General features: G+C 51.9%; 9 protein-coding genes across 9 annotated transcripts; 5 read left to right on the top strand and 4 right to left on the bottom strand.

The window, feature by feature from the left end:
* Window positions 1-708: 708 nt before the first annotated feature.
* Window positions 709-2,074, bottom strand: EI97DRAFT_286063 (uncharacterized protein). Its single transcript, XM_033794404.1, has 4 exons — window positions 1,784-2,074; window positions 1,692-1,728; window positions 1,514-1,613; window positions 709-1,468 (listed from the first exon to the last, which is right to left on the bottom strand). The coding sequence occupies exons 1-4, from the start codon at window positions 1,862-1,864 to the stop codon at window positions 820-822; spliced, it is 867 nt and encodes a 288-aa protein (XP_033648892.1). The 5' UTR covers window positions 1,865-2,074; the 3' UTR covers window positions 709-819.
* Window positions 2,075-2,230: 156 nt separating this feature from the next.
* Window positions 2,231-3,558, top strand: EI97DRAFT_428422 (uncharacterized protein). Its single transcript, XM_033797245.1, has 2 exons — window positions 2,231-2,808; window positions 2,858-3,558. Exons 1-2 carry the CDS (start codon window positions 2,433-2,435, stop codon window positions 3,316-3,318), a joined length of 837 nt encoding a protein of 278 aa, XP_033648891.1. The 5' UTR covers window positions 2,231-2,432; the 3' UTR covers window positions 3,319-3,558.
* Window positions 3,559-4,991: 1,433 nt separating this feature from the next.
* EI97DRAFT_437940 (uncharacterized protein) lies at window positions 4,992-5,832 on the top strand. Its single transcript, XM_033799444.1, has one exon. It carries the CDS (start codon window positions 5,080-5,082, stop codon window positions 5,395-5,397), a length of 318 nt encoding a protein of 105 aa, XP_033648890.1. The 5' UTR covers window positions 4,992-5,079; the 3' UTR covers window positions 5,398-5,832.
* A 536-nt stretch (window positions 5,833-6,368) lies between these two features.
* On the bottom strand, window positions 6,369-8,815 carry EI97DRAFT_437939 (uncharacterized protein). Its single transcript, XM_033799443.1, has one exon. It carries the CDS (start codon window positions 8,742-8,744, stop codon window positions 6,627-6,629), a length of 2,118 nt encoding a protein of 705 aa, XP_033648889.1. The 5' UTR covers window positions 8,745-8,815; the 3' UTR covers window positions 6,369-6,626.
* Window positions 8,816-9,412: 597 nt separating this feature from the next.
* On the top strand, window positions 9,413-10,297 carry EI97DRAFT_437938 (uncharacterized protein). The gene is made up of 3 exons (XM_033799442.1): window positions 9,413-9,481; window positions 9,612-9,742; window positions 9,837-10,297. The coding sequence occupies exons 1-3, from the start codon at window positions 9,459-9,461 to the stop codon at window positions 9,848-9,850; spliced, it is 168 nt and encodes a 55-aa protein (XP_033648888.1). The 5' UTR covers window positions 9,413-9,458; the 3' UTR covers window positions 9,851-10,297.
* Window positions 10,298-11,222: 925 nt separating this feature from the next.
* EI97DRAFT_437936 (glia maturation factor beta) lies at window positions 11,223-12,107 on the bottom strand. The gene is made up of 4 exons (XM_033799441.1): window positions 12,073-12,107; window positions 11,919-12,021; window positions 11,652-11,782; window positions 11,223-11,583 (listed from the first exon to the last, which is right to left on the bottom strand). Exons 1-4 carry the CDS (start codon window positions 12,073-12,075, stop codon window positions 11,398-11,400), a joined length of 423 nt encoding a protein of 140 aa, XP_033648887.1. The 5' UTR covers window positions 12,076-12,107; the 3' UTR covers window positions 11,223-11,397.
* A 193-nt stretch (window positions 12,108-12,300) lies between these two features.
* Window positions 12,301-13,498, top strand: EI97DRAFT_388096 (molybdopterin binding domain protein; the record flags this gene model as incomplete). The annotated part of the gene is made up of 4 exons (XM_033796163.1): window positions 12,301-12,504; window positions 12,564-12,581; window positions 12,636-12,784; window positions 12,847-13,498. The coding sequence occupies 4 exons, from the start codon at window positions 12,301-12,303 to the stop codon at window positions 13,496-13,498; spliced, it is 1,023 nt and encodes a 340-aa protein (XP_033648886.1).
* Window positions 13,499-14,942: 1,444 nt separating this feature from the next.
* On the top strand, window positions 14,943-16,013 carry EI97DRAFT_285852 (ras-domain-containing protein). The gene is made up of 4 exons (XM_033794403.1): window positions 14,943-15,125; window positions 15,199-15,313; window positions 15,383-15,658; window positions 15,713-16,013. Exons 1-4 carry the CDS (start codon window positions 15,114-15,116, stop codon window positions 15,943-15,945), a joined length of 636 nt encoding a protein of 211 aa, XP_033648885.1. The 5' UTR covers window positions 14,943-15,113; the 3' UTR covers window positions 15,946-16,013.
* An 871-nt stretch (window positions 16,014-16,884) lies between these two features.
* EI97DRAFT_437932 (uncharacterized protein) lies at window positions 16,885-17,261 on the bottom strand. Its single transcript, XM_033799440.1, has one exon. It carries the CDS (start codon window positions 17,226-17,228, stop codon window positions 16,890-16,892), a length of 339 nt encoding a protein of 112 aa, XP_033648884.1. The 5' UTR covers window positions 17,229-17,261; the 3' UTR covers window positions 16,885-16,889.
* Between the last annotated feature and the right edge of the window lie 110 nt (window positions 17,262-17,371).

Below are 17,371 nucleotides of genomic sequence, written 5' to 3'. Positions count from 1 at the left end.
AAACAAGAGGCTGAATGGCTATCGAGATGAAGTCCATATATTGTGGCTAAGAAGCATGTTTATCTTTGTTCTCATCAATATTAAGAGGACAACAAAAGGACAATGAGACGACAATGGGACCAAAATGGGAGAACAATAACAACTCCAGATTTGCCCTTAGTGCAACAATTGTGTAAGGATAAACAAAGGGTATCAAACTTGTAAAAGAGCCGTTCGAAGCGGGCAGAGGTCCTTTGTCAAAGTTAGGAGACGTCTTTGTCCTGCGGCAGCTATTTTCACTCACCTTTTGATTCGGGACTACTTTGTTCACCATCACGAACGTGACATAGAGGTGTCCGATGCTTGGGTTCTTTGTTTAGGAGAAAGATTTCTGTCGCATTGGCATTGATACTCCGCAATGACGAGCCTTCGCAGCGCGAAGCAAATGGGGAGGACGACGACCATGGAGGTGGTTAGAGAACATCCTTCTCATTTGCGCCGAGAACTTGCGGGCGACTCTAATATCCAGGATGGAGATGCGAGCGGCCAAGAATGTTTCGAAACCAGTAGATTTCTCTACAAAGATGTAGCGGGCGCTACCTTCTGTGTCAACAGTCATACTCCACCAGCTCTTTCCGGCGAATTATGAAAGGTATCTCAGAAAATCATTGAAGGTATCTCAAAGGCCAGCTGAGAAACGTCTTGATGTGACCAGCACTCGTAGCCATGTCACGGGAAAAAGCGGACCATGACCGGGCCGCACTCCTTTACTCCATGTAGCAGCACATACATAGATCCTGAAATTGTAACCTGTAGTCGCACAAGAAATTTGTATCCGGATCACATCCGAATCGGCTGATTTGAGTATTTCTCCATGACGTTGAAGATGAGCGAGTTCGCAACACGACAATCTTGACCAGCAGCTCGGCAGCCTAGATCCATTTCTAGTTCCGGTCCACAGTCTCCATGTACGGTGCGAATGATATTCGCGGCACTGATGCAAGACGAGCTATACGAGAACGGTATGGGCTCGAAAGTATAAAGATGCTGCGACGGGAAACCCCAGTTATCACTGGAATACTGATCCGTTGGTGGATTGTAATCCAGGGCAGCCTCAGTCTTAATATCAACCGCTTGGGTCGTCTCGATCGGCAAGTAAGGGGTTTCTGCTTCGCTTATAGGCGTATCCACACTCGTCAAGGGCGAGTTTGGAGTTAGGTCTTCAGGAATAGTCAACGGCAAAGTAGGCTGAGGTACCATAGCAGGTGGCGATAGCTCGGCTCTTTGGGGTTGGAATTCAGGTGTAGGAGAGTCGTCGGCGGGTTCCGTAGGAGTCATGGGAAGTGTCCGTCTCCGATCCAGCATAGACTGAAGGACTGGCGCGGCGGAGGTCTGGTCCAGAGCAGCCGCTATCTCCCTTTCTGGAACACCTCGGGTGCGTAACATGGCACGAAGTCGCCGATTTTCCTCGAGCACTCGTCGTGCAGCACTGATGGAATAAGTAGGTGAAGGCAGGTCTAAGTGGGCTTACAACCTTTGGATTTCTGCAGAAGCACCGATTCCCATTTTCTCGTGGTGTCGAATCTTCGCCTCTAGTTCCTGCACATACTCTTTGCGTCGTGCTCGAGAACGTCCTGGACACCTTGTCAACCATTTGTCCAGAGTTTATCCTTCTAAAATGAAGATTCATTCATAAATGAGGTCCAACTTACGTTGGTTTTCGCGGATGCGAGCAAGATTCTGCTCCTTCTATTCAACCATTTAGTAAGTATTGAGATGTATATACATCTGTGGAGGAACATACCGTTGCCCTTGAGCACGAGTCTCTCATCTTGATCTTATCTCGAGAGTTTTGAAGACAAACTGGGACCATGGTCCGTTGCATTTGGGTGAGCTGTGGTATAACTGCGGCTCAAGAAACCGGATTGAAAAGCAGCGCTGGTGTGCATTTTGAGAGATCTCGAGTGAGCATGGGGGTAGAGCTACAAGGCAGTTTACATGCCCGTCAGTTAGCTTGGCTGCATGTACGAAAGGCTGGTGGCGGCAGCGGGAGAACGAGGCGTCCATGACCTTGAAGCCTGCAAATGTGTTGAAGTATCCTGGCGTAGGCCGGACTGTCTACCGTATCACTGTTAGGAATTTAATAAGACGCTGACGAAGTGGTAACGATACGCGGGTCAGTACAAGGGTCTAGACCACATCTCGACCCATAACCAATTCAGCTCTTGGCAATGACCCTTCAGCTGCTTCAGCTCTCCACGTCGACTCTCCTTGACGACAACGTCGTCCGGTCGCCTGCCTATTGCTCTCATGCCACTGTCCTAGGCCATCGATAAATCTGTGGGCGGCAGACCTTCATAGACACTAGGACACGAGATTCCATCAATATCCCCAACCAGAACCCCTGGACAGCATAACAAAGAAACGTTCGAAGACAGATTTTCCACGTCAACATGGCAAATAAACACATATTTGGGCCCAATTACTCGAATTTCGACACTTCCTACCGGTATGAGACCTCGTGGTTGTTTTCGCCTACGGTCCTCTTTATCATCCGCGGTTTTCTGTCGTTGTATGCCTTCACCACGATTTTCACTATCTTTGGTTACAATGGCGCCAATGGTCTTTCAGAGAACTCAGAGCGATCCTTCTCATACTTCACGAACTTGACTTATTGGGGCCTTGCCTTCTACTTTCTGTTCGCAGCTCTGCATTCCGGCAGCTATGCATTTACAGGGACACCGCTCCTAGCTCGTTGGCCGAAGGTACTGCAGATTGCGCATGGGATGTTCTATTCGACTATAGTTGTCTATCCGTGGATTGTAACGAGTAGGTTCTGCGGCTCACGGGTGTAAACCAGACGACTAATGCAACGCAGTTGTCTTCTGGGCACTCCTCTATAGCAGCTTCGACTCACCCTTCTCAACCTGGACAAACACATCACAACACGCTCTTAATGCCGTCTACGCACTGTTCGAGATTATCTTCCCCCGCACCGATCCTTTGCCTTTCATCGACCTTGTACCAGTTGTCGTCATCCTCGCTTTGTATCTCGGCCTGGCCTACGTGACCCACGCTACACAAGGATTCTACGTCTACAGTTTCCTGGATAACACGAAAAATTCGTCTGGGGTGGTTGCTGGATACATCGTCGGAATCCTGGTTGGCAGCGTCATTATCTTCATTATCGTGCGGTATCTCATCGTTTTCCGGATCTGGGTGACGGAGAAGAAGCTTGGAATGACGGGGAAGTTTTCATGCCGCGGCGTCTCAAGGGCTGTGGAGGCCGACGCGGAGAAAGGGTTGAACCGACCCAGTGCGGAGGCAGAGGTTCATTGAGATTCGATTGCGCTCAACTTTCTGAGCGAGTCCTTTATTGTTGTTCGATATCCCCTCATCCCGTTGCGTTCTATATACTTTGATTAGAATGTAGGTAATGTCCTCTGATTTCAACTTCCGGCGACCCTGGCGGTTGACAAAATTGTTACATCCGAACCTAAACCTCCCAGGTCTCTTTTATAGAGGGCTAGAGTTGTCGTAGTATTCTTATTCGTATAATGCAGATACTCTCTAGTCTCCAGAACCGTTTTACCTGCTGGTCTCCATTGTTTTGGAATTGCTCGATCAACCAACAACCTGCAACTCAAACGACTAAGATACTGCACCCGAGCTACAATATCAATTCGGCCTACTGTGTACAGTAGACATCCCTGACCCACTGACTAACCCACCAACAGAACCTGGAATGTTACGGAGTACTTACCTAGGTACCTTTCGCATCCCAGCAATACGGTAACCCCCATCTAAAACCCCCACCCCTACCCCTCCAAATCCACCTCGCCGGCAACTTCCCCATAACGCAATCCCACCACCACCCAACGATATCCTGACCTCGCACGCTCCCCTTCTAACCTCCCAAAAAACAAAAACAACACCCTTCCCATTACCAAACCCAATCCCAGCTTGCCCATACGGGCCATATCCCATCAATTGCGTGCTCCACCATCCATCTACAATTGGGCCTCCGTCTCCTACTTCAAGAACTTCCTCTAACAAGCGCACAGATGACGATGGTCTCACATCCCATAACAGCAATGGCTGGGCGTTTGTGGCTTGCCGTGTCTCTCGCTTAGGCCACGCAACCCGCCCGAGCGGTGAAGAGCTGGCGTCCAATGGAATTTTCACGTGTGCGAGACCCAGAGCTGCGAGGTTTCGCACGTGTGTTGAGCTGAATACGTGATACGCCCATTTCACGTTGAAGATTTGCACGTGTGTTGAGGGGAATACGTGATACGCCCAGTTCATGTGGGAGATTCACACGTGTGTTGAGGGGAATACTTGATACGTCCATGCACTTCGGACTTGGGTTCTGGGGGATGGGTGCTTGGTGTGCGATGCCGGGGTGGAAACGCAAATGGCGTTTCCAATGTGCGATGATGGACGATGTGCACAGGAGTAGCACATTGCTGGTTCTGGAAGGCGAGGATGGAGCCGCGTGTGCCGACTAGTGGAATGGGCGTTGTGGCACACGACCGATGAGCTGGATAGTGGGACGTGAGGCGGAATATGGATCAGATCGTGCAGTCTTGTTGGTGACGATGAGGCAGTGTGTCCTACGCGGTGTTTTGCACATCTGGAGTTGCTATATTCAGCTTCCCCGGGGGCGTGAGGGAGCTGGGGCAGGAGCTGGAGCAGGAGCTGGAACTGTTGGATTCCTTTTTGCAGGAAGAGTCCAAGATCCCTGAGATGACGGGTGCATGGATTCTTGAAGCCCGATTCGAGGGCTTGGGATCTGTTGGATGAGAGAAGAGACCCCCACGCCTGTGTGGGAAGAGGCTACGGGCAGGGATGTGAAAGCATGGTCATGTCTCGAGGCAAGGGCGGAAAACAAGTCTTGGGGACCGAGTTTCATGATATGCTGTCATTGCTACGTCTGCACAAGACTGAGGTCGCCGAGATGGTTAGGCACGAGCACTGATGTTGGGAGGACTCCATATCATCACAGTGCGGAAGCATCACCGAAACGTCCTCTTGAATTCGAATTTGAATATAAATTTCTTGTAGAAATCGTCACAGAAATCTTCGTCTATCCTTCATATAATGAAGGAGCTACTACCAACTCGCCCAGTAATCCCTCCTTTCCCTCACTGCCCCGAAGTAAACTCACCCAATGTCACTCTCAACAGATTGCCCGCAATACGCCCGCTTCCTCCCTTCCAACTTCGCCGTATCAATATTCGCACTAAGATATCTCTGCTCAACCACTCACTCCTCTCATCCACGGCGGCACGAACATATCCGCCCCATTCACAATCACCTCGTCCTCCGTCCCCGACCATGCTGCTGCTGATCGATAAATTTCCGAAGCGGAGCAACGCAGATTTTACCACAACATACGAGAGTGGCGCGATGCCGTAGCCATGCACTTTGACGGAGGACTTAAAGCTAATGACTCCGACATCAGACTTTGAGCAGCAGAGGGAAGAAAATCTCTAGCCGTGAGATAGAGGGCGCGTCCTTGATGTCTTTGAATGCTGTCTAAGGATGAGTGACCTGTAATATCTTGTGGAGGCACGGTTTTGGCGTAGTGAGTTTCATGGCTTTGCTGACGCCGTGGGAGGCGTTCGGTTATGAGGACGTGTTTGCCAGCGATGTCGGATTGGGAGTGGTTGATCAAGGGTGAATGTCGTTGTGGTATGTTTTGCTGAAGTTCAAGCCTGTGCGAGGTTAGAGGAGAGCACTTTTGGAGATATTACCGTCGTGATTGAAGAGCTGCTCTGAGTCTTGCGTCTTGAGACATGGTGAATGGATGCGCACAATCTGTTTGGACGTTGGGATGAGGGTAGAAACCTGATATCAAATTCACTCTATCTTTTGAATTTGAATGAGCTTGAATTCGTGTTTGTGGTATTGTGTATTCCGTTGATGCAACTGGAGGTAATATAGTTGTAGTCCGTCTCAGTTGGTAAACTCCCCGTCGGGTTACACGTGGATGCTCTATAGCGACCAGCCTAGGGTTCAACCTCTATAATAACACCTTTGCATCCAATCCGAAGCACTTATACAGTAGAAACGCTGACATTGATGGAGTATGTGCTGTTCCCTTGAAATCGCGTTGGTGACTACCCATCCGACGACGAAAACTGCCCAAATCAGACTTGGATACATCGTCCTAGGTTTTGGCGAACCATGCACTCGGCCATTGTTTCTGAGAAGCGTCTCTAGCATCGATGATTCGGACCTGCTGCTAGCCGTTGCTCGGTGGGCATATTTAAGGATAAACACGGTTTCACCTAGTCTGACCACCTGACAGTATCTAGCAGATCGAGGTTTTGCGGTATCCGAACGGCTAGGCGCATTAGTTTGCCTCTATACTATATCATATATAGGCTGGTGACCAGGGAACAGTGAAGTGTTCTGAAGGACTGGTCTTTGATACAGATTGTGCGCGGCCCAATATGGGCATTTAATATGAGTGAACAATGACATACTCGGACAGGTCTTCGAGCCAGAGTACAGCGAACAGAACAGTCCACATCGTGAACAAGGATAGCTTCAAGTTCACTCAGGAGAAGTCTTTCATCGAAACGCAGGATATCATTTCCAAAAAGTGCCGCCATATGCAACCAACATGGTATAATCGACAATCAACCCAACTTGCTCTTCGCCTTAACCCTCGCCGCCAACTTCTTCAAGTCCTCCGTGCCTCCCGGCTCCTGATCCGTAACCTTCCGCTTCTTCTGCTCCTCTCTCTGCGGTTCATCATCCCTATCGTGTTTCCTCTTCTTCCTGGCCTCTTCCAACAACGCATTCATACCAGGCGTGGCCTTGAATCTCGGATGTGTAGGATCAATAGCAAAGTCAGGATTCTCATACAGCTCTGCAAAACGCGGATCTTGGGTATCGACCTTGAAGTTGTCTTCTACGGGGGCGGCCTCCCCCTTCGTCTTCTTCTTTCCCTTCTTCTTCTTCGCCTTTTCTGCTTTCATGATTTCGTTGATGTCGAAGTGGCGCATCTCTTCGTCCTCGTCGCCCATCATGAGTAGCTCTAGGTTTGCACGCTGAGCCGCCTTGTCCTTCTCTTCCTTCTCTTGCTCTTCCCGTTTCTTAGCCTTCTTAGCCTTCTTCAATTCTTTAGCCTCCTTGGCGCTATTGGGCCCATCGGCGAAGAAAGGATCGTTCCAAGGGTCGTCCTCATCCGCCACTGTCTTCTGAGGCTCCTGTTCCGGTTTGGCATCAGGATCTCTGCCTTCTGCCAATGCCTTCGCTCTCTCCTTGCGCCTTTGTTTTCGTTCCCTCTGCTTCCGCACATACTTCTCTATCGTCGTCTCCTCTATCTCAATCACGGGTCCCTTAGGTGCATTCGACGACAGACCCGCCGAGAATGTAATCTCCAAATCACCCTCCGGCTTCTGGAAATCGCGATCTCGTTTATCAGACCGTGACTTCTTGGTACCTTCGGATGAGTCCAAGCCAAGTGCGGCTCTCATAGCGGCGACCTTCTCGGGATTCGCTTGTTCCTCCTCTGACTCTGACTCTGATCCAATGTAGGCCTGCAATTCGTTCTCGTCTATTTCCTTTCTCGAGAAGGCGCGCTTCTGCACTTCTTTTCTAGTAGTGTCTTCCGCATCCCACGTCAGTTTGACCTTTGAATGCGTAAGAGCGTCCGTCCGGAATTCGTTCGGTTTGTACCCATCTGGCAACGCTTCGCACTCATCGTGGGGATCTTCGTCGAACGTCGTACCGTCAGGGACGAATCGCAAGTCGAAGAAGTTGGCGCTTGACAGGTACTCTCTGCCATCCATGTTATCGTAGATGGACTTGGCGGTCTCCAGAGAGGAGCAGGTGATAACAGCGTAGTAGTACCGTAGGCGGTCAAGCTGGTATGCGCGCAGAGCCTTCGAGTCAAACTCCTCCCCGTTCTCCAAATCGCTGTTTGCATCCTTTTCATCCTCTGCGCCATCCGCATCCAAGGAAGTAATATTATTCTTATTCTTGGCTGAGGACGCCGCAAAGATTTCTCTCGGCGGCCCTTCAATCTCCTCCCTCTGCAGCCTCTCCATGCCAAACTCACTCGGGTAGATGACCACGCTGAGTATGCGTCCGCCAGCAGGCACAAACGAGTTCGCCACCGCCATGATATCCGACGCTCTTATGTTATCCCAATCCATGTTAACCGCAGCTAGACGCGTCGTGACCTCTCCCATCGGAACCTCTGCGCCGGGCTGCGCCAACTCGGTCCGCTCCTCGACCTCCTCTTCCACCTCTTCCTCTTCATCGCTCGAGCTCTCGTCCGACGAAGACGACTCGGCGCCCTCGCGAATGATATCCCTCCCTTTCTGACCTCTTATAGCCACCTTCTTCATCTCCCTCTCCACAGCTCTATCCATCTTCTTCGCGCTCTCAGTCTCCAAATTCAACCCCTCCTCCTCATCCTCATCCCCTTCTTCATTCGACTCCTCACCCTCAACATTCTCAACCTCATACATCCGCCTCAACTCCTCCTTCCCCCTCCCCTTCCCAATCTTCCTCCCGTACCGATCCACGCTCGCCCTCGTATGAAAGTCCGGATCAGTCAGGAGTCTCGAGAACCGCTCGTCCAGCTGCGTCTTGGAGCGCTTCTTCGAGGGAAGCCGGAACTTGGGATCGGTCTTGAAGTTCGCGAAGCGCGCATCTTCGATGGAACTTTTCTTCTTGGCGGCGGATTGCGATTGTGGTTGTGATTGGGATTTGCTTGGGAGGACGGGCCGTTTTGGAAGAGGCATTTGGGAGAATTTTAGGGAGGTGTATTGGAGGGAAACGGAAATGTGGGCGCTGCGGGAGTGGTGCGCGATGGGGCTTGCATCCACTATAGCTCTGGACGATCTGATACTTTTTTCTGCCACAGCGGTGTGGCTAGCTTGCCAAGACTGACTTCATCCGTGTTCCAATACTGTATACCCAACCTGTAGACTAGATGTTCTACTCCGTAGAGTAAACTGCATTTAATGTATATTTCCTAAACACCTCCAGCTTATTAGGTAGTTGCGCACCCTCCTAGACTTTTTAACATCGCAGCGTGCTCTTATATCAAAGTAGAAGAGCGACAACTCGTTGTCCTCCAAGAGACACTGCAGAACTTTTTTAATCACTCCAGCGCCTTGAAAGTTAGGAATTGAAAACTCTCAGTAACGCCGTACTTCACTGCATAGCATTCACTCTTGCGAAACTTCACTTAAGATTCATTATGCATACCCACATTATCGATAAGAGCCCCCGCCAGATTCCCCCGATAAGCGAGCAAGGGAAACCTCAACCTCGGGTCCCGCCAGGAACCAGCAGCTCAAATCGGGAAAGTGTCGTGTGAGCTCAAAGCTAGCAATTGCTGAGCTTCCTCTCCCTTCCTCCCTTGAATCTCTACTCTTCTTACAACACAAATATCCCCCGGTTTCCCACTTACAACTCTCACAGCATTCGAGACAATCTGCTGACACACAAAGATGAGCTACACCAAACTCTTCGGGTACGCTCCCTGATTTCTTTTTAATCACCACCGTGATGCAGCTGTGGCGATGACGCCAAGACGATATCAACCACCCCCCTCTGCTTTCAACCTACTATAGTAGGAAACTCTACTAAATGAGAAACCCCAGTTCTCGCAACCTCGCCATAGCAGCCTTCGCCTCTCTGGGAGGTAGCTACCTGCTCCTCCGATCCCGCCTCGTCCCCGCGAAGCAGAAGGAAAGACCAGCGGGGGACTTCAGCGTTTCGGTGGATCGATCGGGTATGTTTACCGTGTACCTCTCTTGCGCCTCTCTTCGAAGATGCGATGTTTAAATCCATGAAGGGGAGAATTCCTGTTGACTAGCTTTTTCTAGGTGGTGGAATCTGAGTGTTCTGAACCCCACCTTATGGAGGGCGGTACTACTACGATGACCAGAATGACGACACATGAACACGACGGCATCATCACTATGGGATAGGATGGGCGGCTCTCTCTAGTTACAGTATTTGCATGGAACGGTTGGGATTTTTGTTTCATGTCTACATCATTCGTCATAATAATCATCGGCTGAGTCGTTCCCAACAACACTCTTCTCGTTGCCAGTCCTGCACCCGGGTTTCTTCCAGCGATCCGGAACACCCAACACTGCGAAATGGGGAAGCAATATACCTACTGCCGGGTCTAGAAAATGTACCTTGCGCTCGCCCGCTGCACGTCATACCCACGGGGGTTAAGGACTTACGATCCGATTATAGCACCAACGGATGCAGTTTGCAGATTAAGGGCGCGATACAGCGGACTTGCTGGGTTTGCAAATCAATAAAGCCATTTCCATGAACCAAAGTTATCCGTATTGCAGTGTAAGCACTAAACACCCAACAATACGGTTGAAGCAAGTCCGATCAACCAGATTAAAATAACACCTGTAAGGAAGTACGCTCATTCGAGCTGCACGTTCGGGCTCAGAAGAGTAGAGATTTGTACGGCCTCGCTGTCCGCATCGTTGAAGGACGCGAAATATACACAGTATGTAATCAGAAAAAGGGCATCTTCAAACCAGCACCACATTCTCGTCTGCAGGACAGACCCACATCCGGACAATCACCCCAACACCTCATCCTAACGCTTACCACTTCACCAATCAACTCGGCAAACAAGGCAAACCTCGGATTTCTGGGAGAGAAACAATTGACGGCAAACTAGATAATTACAATTCGAAGCAGCAACGTCGGTATACCCATCAAATGCAAAAGCTAGTACATGTGTGTAGGTCCTGCACGGCGTCCATTCCCTTGAACTGCAACGACACCCCTTGTGAGCGGACCAGTTTAAGCAAGAAAGCAAGAAAGGATGCATGCATGCAGCGGTACTGTACGTGAGCGGTGCATATCGATTCCTTTGAATCCCAACGTTAGACTTTATTGCTCAAGGTAGACTAGGGAGTACAGCCTCGCGAGGCGCACAGGTTGTCAGCACCGCGAGGCGATAAGATGGGATCGACGGGGTTAGCTGGGAAGGATTTATCGGAGTGCGTGAAGTACGCGAGCCGGCTTGTCTACCTACCTGGGGCTGGAGAATCGATTCACACATACATTACTTGTAGTACCGATGGTAAGATGCCAGATGGGCGGTAGATAGGCTAACGTAAGATGTAAAGGAGGTGAACCGAGATGGAGCGTGAGCTGGGTGTGGTGCTGATGGGATATTTGGAGGGAAGACGGAGTCAGCAAACACGGTGGGGGTGTGTAAACGAGGGAGGAGGAGATGCAGCAGTGGATGACTTGTCAAGGTGCTCGGAGGATCGTATAGCTTCACGATGCTTTTCGTGCGAGTGCGACCAAGTACCTGACGCTTAGAGCAGCAACATCGTCTCCTCTACAGGATAGGCACTTGAAAGGTGAAAAACACGCCCAGCATAGGCAATTCCACGCCCATCACTCCTTTAGCTTCGCTTCGATATCATCCAAGTGGTCCGGCGAATCAATCTCAATGATCCTGTTCACCTCGGCCGTATTCCGCATCAGCTCCTTCGCACCCGCATACAGCATCTTGACTTCGTTGTTGCACGTCACGGGAAGGTAGTAGAGCATGACGTATGGGACTGATAGTCTGCCGGAGTCCTATTCCAGTTCAGCATATGCACTCTTGCTGATATATCGGAAGCTAGAGATGCTGGGAAGAAGCATACCAGCGTCAACGGGTAGCTCAGCAGCACGAATCGCGGCGCATGGTCCGGCAGCTCATCCGCGATATCCTGCAGATTGGTGTACACGGTGTCGTCGTCTGGTAGTATTTCCAGGGTCTTTTTGTCGATTTGATCTGGTGTGGATAGGCATCAGCCTTGTTTCCAATGTCTCGTTATAGCTCTAAGCAGCTCCTCATATGTATAGATCCAAATATCTAAAGGTGTGCGGTGGGAAAGGCGGCTCGGCGCGGGAAAGTCAAGGAGGCGTACAAATGACAGCTTGAGGGTCTTTGGCCCGGGAGGTCCCCAGGCGGAACTTGCGGAGCTTCTGTTTCGTCTCGTCGCTGAAGGTGTATAACCGCGCTTCTGAAGACTGAGGGTGTACGTTAGCGGAGGTTGCGAATATGAAAGGTGTAAGACACACCATGTCTATAAAAGTGCTGAAACTCCACAAGCTGAGTAGAGGATATCTCAATAGGGCTGAGGTGTTGATAGCGCCGAGTCGATCCGATGACGAGGGGCGGGAGAGGTGCGGAGCGGGGCAACCCCGGGCCTAGGTTGTTGTCGGGACCTTGGGAACATAGATGGCGCAAGGGTGGCCGACGAAGGCAACAAACCTCTCTTCACTGCATATCCTCATTCATTCCTTTTCATGTTTAGTCGCTTGGGCCAGGTATCTCGGCATCTTTCACGGTCGCTGGCCCAGATTGCTTCTCCTGCTTCGGCGTCCGGTTCGCGGTTCCAACCCATCCTCACGTCATCAATCATGGCGGGCGCAACGCCTGTGCAGGGGAACAACGGGAAGATACATACGGCTGCTTGTCTAATTATCGGAGATGAGGTTTTGGGAGGCAAGGTATGCGTATTCGTGTACCCTCCTCATATATTGCCGCTAACTCATAGCTCGCTGCTTAGACAATAGATACGAATTCGGTAAGTTCCTGTCCCTAACTCCGACGACTTGTACCCAGCTGAGAATGTAAATAGGCCTACTTCGCCAAGTTCTGTTTCAACCTCGGAATAAACCTCCGGCGTATCGAAGTCATTGCTGACGATGAAGACGAAATCGTCGAAGCTGCCCGCCGCATGTCCAACAACTACGACTTCGTGGTGACATCCGGAGGCATCGGTCCTACGTGAGCGCTACGTCCTTCCTCCTGCTGTGCGACGCCGTTGCTGACCCGGAGGCCGAGGACAGACACGACGATATCACGTACCAGTCGATAGCCAAGGCGTTTGGGCTACCGATCAAACTGCACGAGGAGACATGGGCACGCATGAGGAGGCTGTCGAAGCCGCACAAGTCGCAACTGGACTTTGACTGGGATACACCGTCTCCGGCACTCACGGCGAAGAGACGCATGGCTGAGCTGCCGCTGGATGACTCGAAGCCATATAGCGAGCAGGCTGTCTTCGTAGACGAGAAGCTCTGGGTGCCGATAAGTATTGTGAACGGCAACGTTCACATACTACCGGGAGTGCCGAGTTTATTCGAGGCTCTGCTAGAAGGACTGAAGCCTCGCCTTGTCCCCCGGCTGGCGGACCCCAATGGCAAGGGCTCATATCGTATACTGGTGTCGACGCCCATGGCTGAGAGTGCCATTGCGGGATATCTCACGGAGCTAGCAAAACGAGCCGAGACCAAGGGGGTCAAGATTGGAAGCTATCCTAGATGGGGGAAGCCTCGCAACACCGTGACTCTGGTTGGGAGGGACGTCGAGTACATGGAGTCGTTGGTTCCGGAGGTGGAGAAGGCCGTGCAGGGGAGAAGGGTGCAGGTCGAAGGTGAGGACGACGCATTGGAAGAGGAGGAAGCGAATCGAGAGTCTGGCACGCTGAAGTCGGGTTAAGGGGCAAGGTGATATCCTCTAGGTGTTTGTCGATTGGAATGACGGCATGCAAGCATTAGAAGCCATAGCATCCGGGAAGTAGGATACAGTCGATGCTCATACTCAGCGCAACTTGCACAGAGACCAATCCTGTCGGCTTACGTAGGTAGGGTTTGTGGTTCGTATGTGTGCTGCAGAGCTAGCTGATTTTCAGAGGGGTTTCTGCATGCTCCAAATCGGGCGCCGAGCCAATATTTATCACGGCGATAATGGGGTGATTGTGGTGACGATGCAGGTGAAAGTGTTCATCTACCGGAGGAGGGCGCGTCGAGGCACAGCTGCGTGTTCTCGCGTGTCAGGCCTCGCGTGGCATCCAGTGGCCGTCGGTGCAGCTGCAGAGCGGGTAGCAGCAAGACCAATGGGCCAGCATTGGGCCAGATGCAACCTTGGAACGTCGTCGAGGCGCCGGACCCAGCTGTGAAGACATCAAGAGAGCGGAAGAGGGTGTGCAGTGGTGCGAAGGCTGTTGAAGAGTGGAACGGGAGTGTCTGTGGTAGCCAGGCATTCGGGCTTCCGCTTGGTTGCACTTTGGCGCCCGCAGAAGGGAGCAGTCATGTGAATTGCCAATGCCGCGGCTGGGCGCGAAGAGACAGCAGACAGCCGAGACAGGAGAGACAACAGAGAGTGGCAGACAATCTATGCAGGAGGCGCCGCCTGCAGTGCGACCGCTGCGGCGTCAGTAATGGGAACAAGAGGAAAGGAATCTCTGTCGTGATGGTAGGTCGGCGACGCTCTGGTGGTGGTGGTGTTGTTTTTGTTGTCGTTTTTGGAAGGAGGGATGCAGATACCAACAGGAAGAGACCCGCCCTGGTGCATACAAATTACATACATATGGGCATTTTCGAAGTTGGGTTTTGAGGGCTACTCTTTTGGCGGCCGCTGCTATTTTTTGCTGGATTATTATCACCCTCTGTGGCTTCGTGGTAGATAGTGTTTGTACTGTGTTGAGGGTGCAAGGCTGCTTCGCGGGGGGACCGGGGAGAGTCCATTTTTCGCTGCACGGCGCGGGCAGAGGCCGCTCTCTGCACAGCGCCTCCAGCCTCGTGAATGCAACTGTGCGAATCAGCAGCGAGACAAGTGAGGTTTGCCAGGGCCCCCAACAGGTTGCCAACCCTCCCAGACAAGCCAAACGTTGTTCCTTTTCGCTGCGAGCTGACCGCGCGAACCTGTCTTTGCCCAGCAGCAACAGCCCATGGCTGGCCCGGGGCCCTCAGCCAGACTAACTTGAACTAACCAAAAGTGCTAAACCTCCCTCTTCACCCTCGCATCCTCGCACACCTCCACCACACCACATCATCACCACCCCATACGTCGCTGTGATCCTCCCTCGAGCCACACAATCGCCATATACCCGTCTTCCGCGAGCTTCCGCTGTCGTCGCGCTGCCTCGCGCTGCGGCTTCCTCTTCTCCCCGCCTCTAGCAGTCCGTCTAGGACCGCACCGACCCTCTCCCACCAGCCCCGTCTCCCGCCCTCTCCTTTGGCCGTAGCAGAGCTCGGCTCCTGAGCGCGCCTCCCATCGCGCTCGCCCTTTTAAACATTTCCTCACACTCGCTGATTGCTCCCTCACACTCAGAATGGCATCCAAGGTGCGTCTTTCAACCCCATACAGCTGCCGCTCCCGCTCCTCCTCCACCTCCATGTTACTCACCCGTGCCGCAGTTTCTCCGAGAATACAAGCTAGTCGTCGTCGGAGGTGGTGGAGTGGGCAAGTCATGTCTAACCATCCAGCTGATCCAAAGCCATTTCGTCGATGAATACGATCCCACAATTGAGGGTGAGTTCTACCCTGTCGCTTCCGCATCTGTCGCCACCTGTGAGCTCGGTTCTGACCCCAGGGATGCAGATTCGTACCGCAAGCAGTGCGTTATCGACGACGAGGTCGCCCTGCTCGATGTTCTCGATACTGCAGGCCAGGAGGAGTACTCCGCCATGCGGGAGCAGTACATGCGCACCGGCGAGGGCTTCCTGCTCGTCTACTCGATAACGGACCGTCAGAGTTTCGAGGAGATCATGACCTTCCAGCAACAAATCCTCCGTGTCAAGGACAAGGACTACTTCCCCATGATTGTCGTCGGCAACAAGTGTGATCTCGAGGGAGAGAGGCAGGTGTCAACACAAGGTGCGTCGCACGTCCCAATCTCGCTTCCGCCATGCTAACCGATTCTGCCAATAGAGGGCCAGACGCTGGCACGACAGTTTGGTTGCAAGTTCATCGAGACGTCCGCCAAGTCGCGCATCAACGTCGACAACGCTTTTTACGACATTGTTCGCGAAATCCGCAGATATAACAAGGAGATGTCTTCGTATACAGGAGCAGCCACCGGTGGAGCAACAAACGGCATCTCCAAGATGGGCGTCGAAGAGGAGAGCGAGAAGAAGGGCTGCTGCGGATGCCTGGTCATGTAGGGCAGTGGGAAGCTATCCCCAGTGCCGGATGGGAATGAACAAGATGCATGACCATATTTGGAATCCGCGTGTCTACTACATGTCGCACGCATCATTTCGACGATTCCCGAATCAAAAGTGGGAGCCGTGATACCTTTAACACCATACTTCCAGATTTAACTTCTCGCCTTGGGCCGGCCATGGTCCATTGGACCACCCCTTACCATTCTCCGACTCTCTAGGATCACATCGCACGCTTTGTTTTGGGAACTCGGTGTTGAACACGGCTATCCGCTTGCACGTTGTGCACGACATTGTTTCTTTTGCTGCTGGAATATCCGACTTTTTCCTTGTCTCCGCCGGGGCTGCATCCGGTCCCCGCCGCTTTAGACTCATCGACACTTTCCCTGGCATTGGTGAATTGTATTTCCTTGACTCTTTCTCCTCTCTCTCTCTCTCCCCCCTCCTTCTCTCTATCTCTCTCTCGACTACTACAAGAACATCAGACGATGGGTGGGGCGGCATGAGGATGTTTTGGCGCCATTGGTGGGCGCGATAGGGAAAGGAAATGAAAGGGTGGGGACGGTTGAGGGTCATGGATTTGGCTCTCTTGGGAGTACACTAAAACTATTTTCTACTTCTTCTATTCAGGATCACTTTTCCCCTTTATTCTTACTCTTACATCTTTTTTACACGTTTTACTACTTATCATTCTTATCCTTTTCTCTCTGGAAGGAGAACCTCTGAGCTCGGCGGGATTTCGCTCCTCATTTTTCCCAAGTTAGCGAGATTTAACTTCGTTGAAAATAATTGATTCCGTTTTCTCTTTCCACTGCGTCTCTCCTTGGAATTGTCACATAGTACGGAGTATACTCGTGCCGTACGCCTTGATTTTGTACACCCCTTGGCATCTCACACCTGACAGCTGTGTGAACGCCTCACCTCGCCCCGCTGCTCTCACCCTATTATAACACAGTAATAGCTCTCGGAGTCCGATTAGGATTCCTCACCGTTGTCCGCGTCACCTTCTCACCCCGCTCCCCATGGCTGGCAGGACGAGGGATCCGCTGCGTCGGGCCGGACGGATGAGAGTCGCTTCCAGATGCCCTCCGCCTCGCGAACGCATGCATGCGTTGTATATATATACTTGGGTTTGTCTGGATGGGATATATGTGGCCGTTTCCGCGGCCGCATCTCAAGACGGGATTGCACGGGTCCGCGCGAGGACGGGGGAACGGTGCGGGCGGGGGAAGGCCGGCCCATGGGGGTCGGAACGAGGACGGTGGAGCTATTGTGGTTGCCATGATTTGTGTATGTAAGTCCAGATGTGAGATGCGATGCGAGGTGCAGGTGGTGAATGGGGATTGGGTGGGATAAATGGGAATTTTCAGAGGAGTTGGCGAATGAGCGTGCGGGTGGGGGGGAAATTGATTATCAAGGAGTTTTG

This window comes from Westerdykella ornata (genome assembly GCF_010094085.1).
Source record: "Westerdykella ornata strain CBS 379.55 unplaced genomic scaffold EI97scaffold_64, whole genome shotgun sequence".
In the NCBI taxonomy this organism is placed as follows: domain Eukaryota; kingdom Fungi; phylum Ascomycota; class Dothideomycetes; order Pleosporales; family Sporormiaceae; genus Westerdykella; species Westerdykella ornata.
Note: the sequence above shows the minus strand (reverse complement) of the source record. Positions and strands in the feature narration are given on the sequence as shown.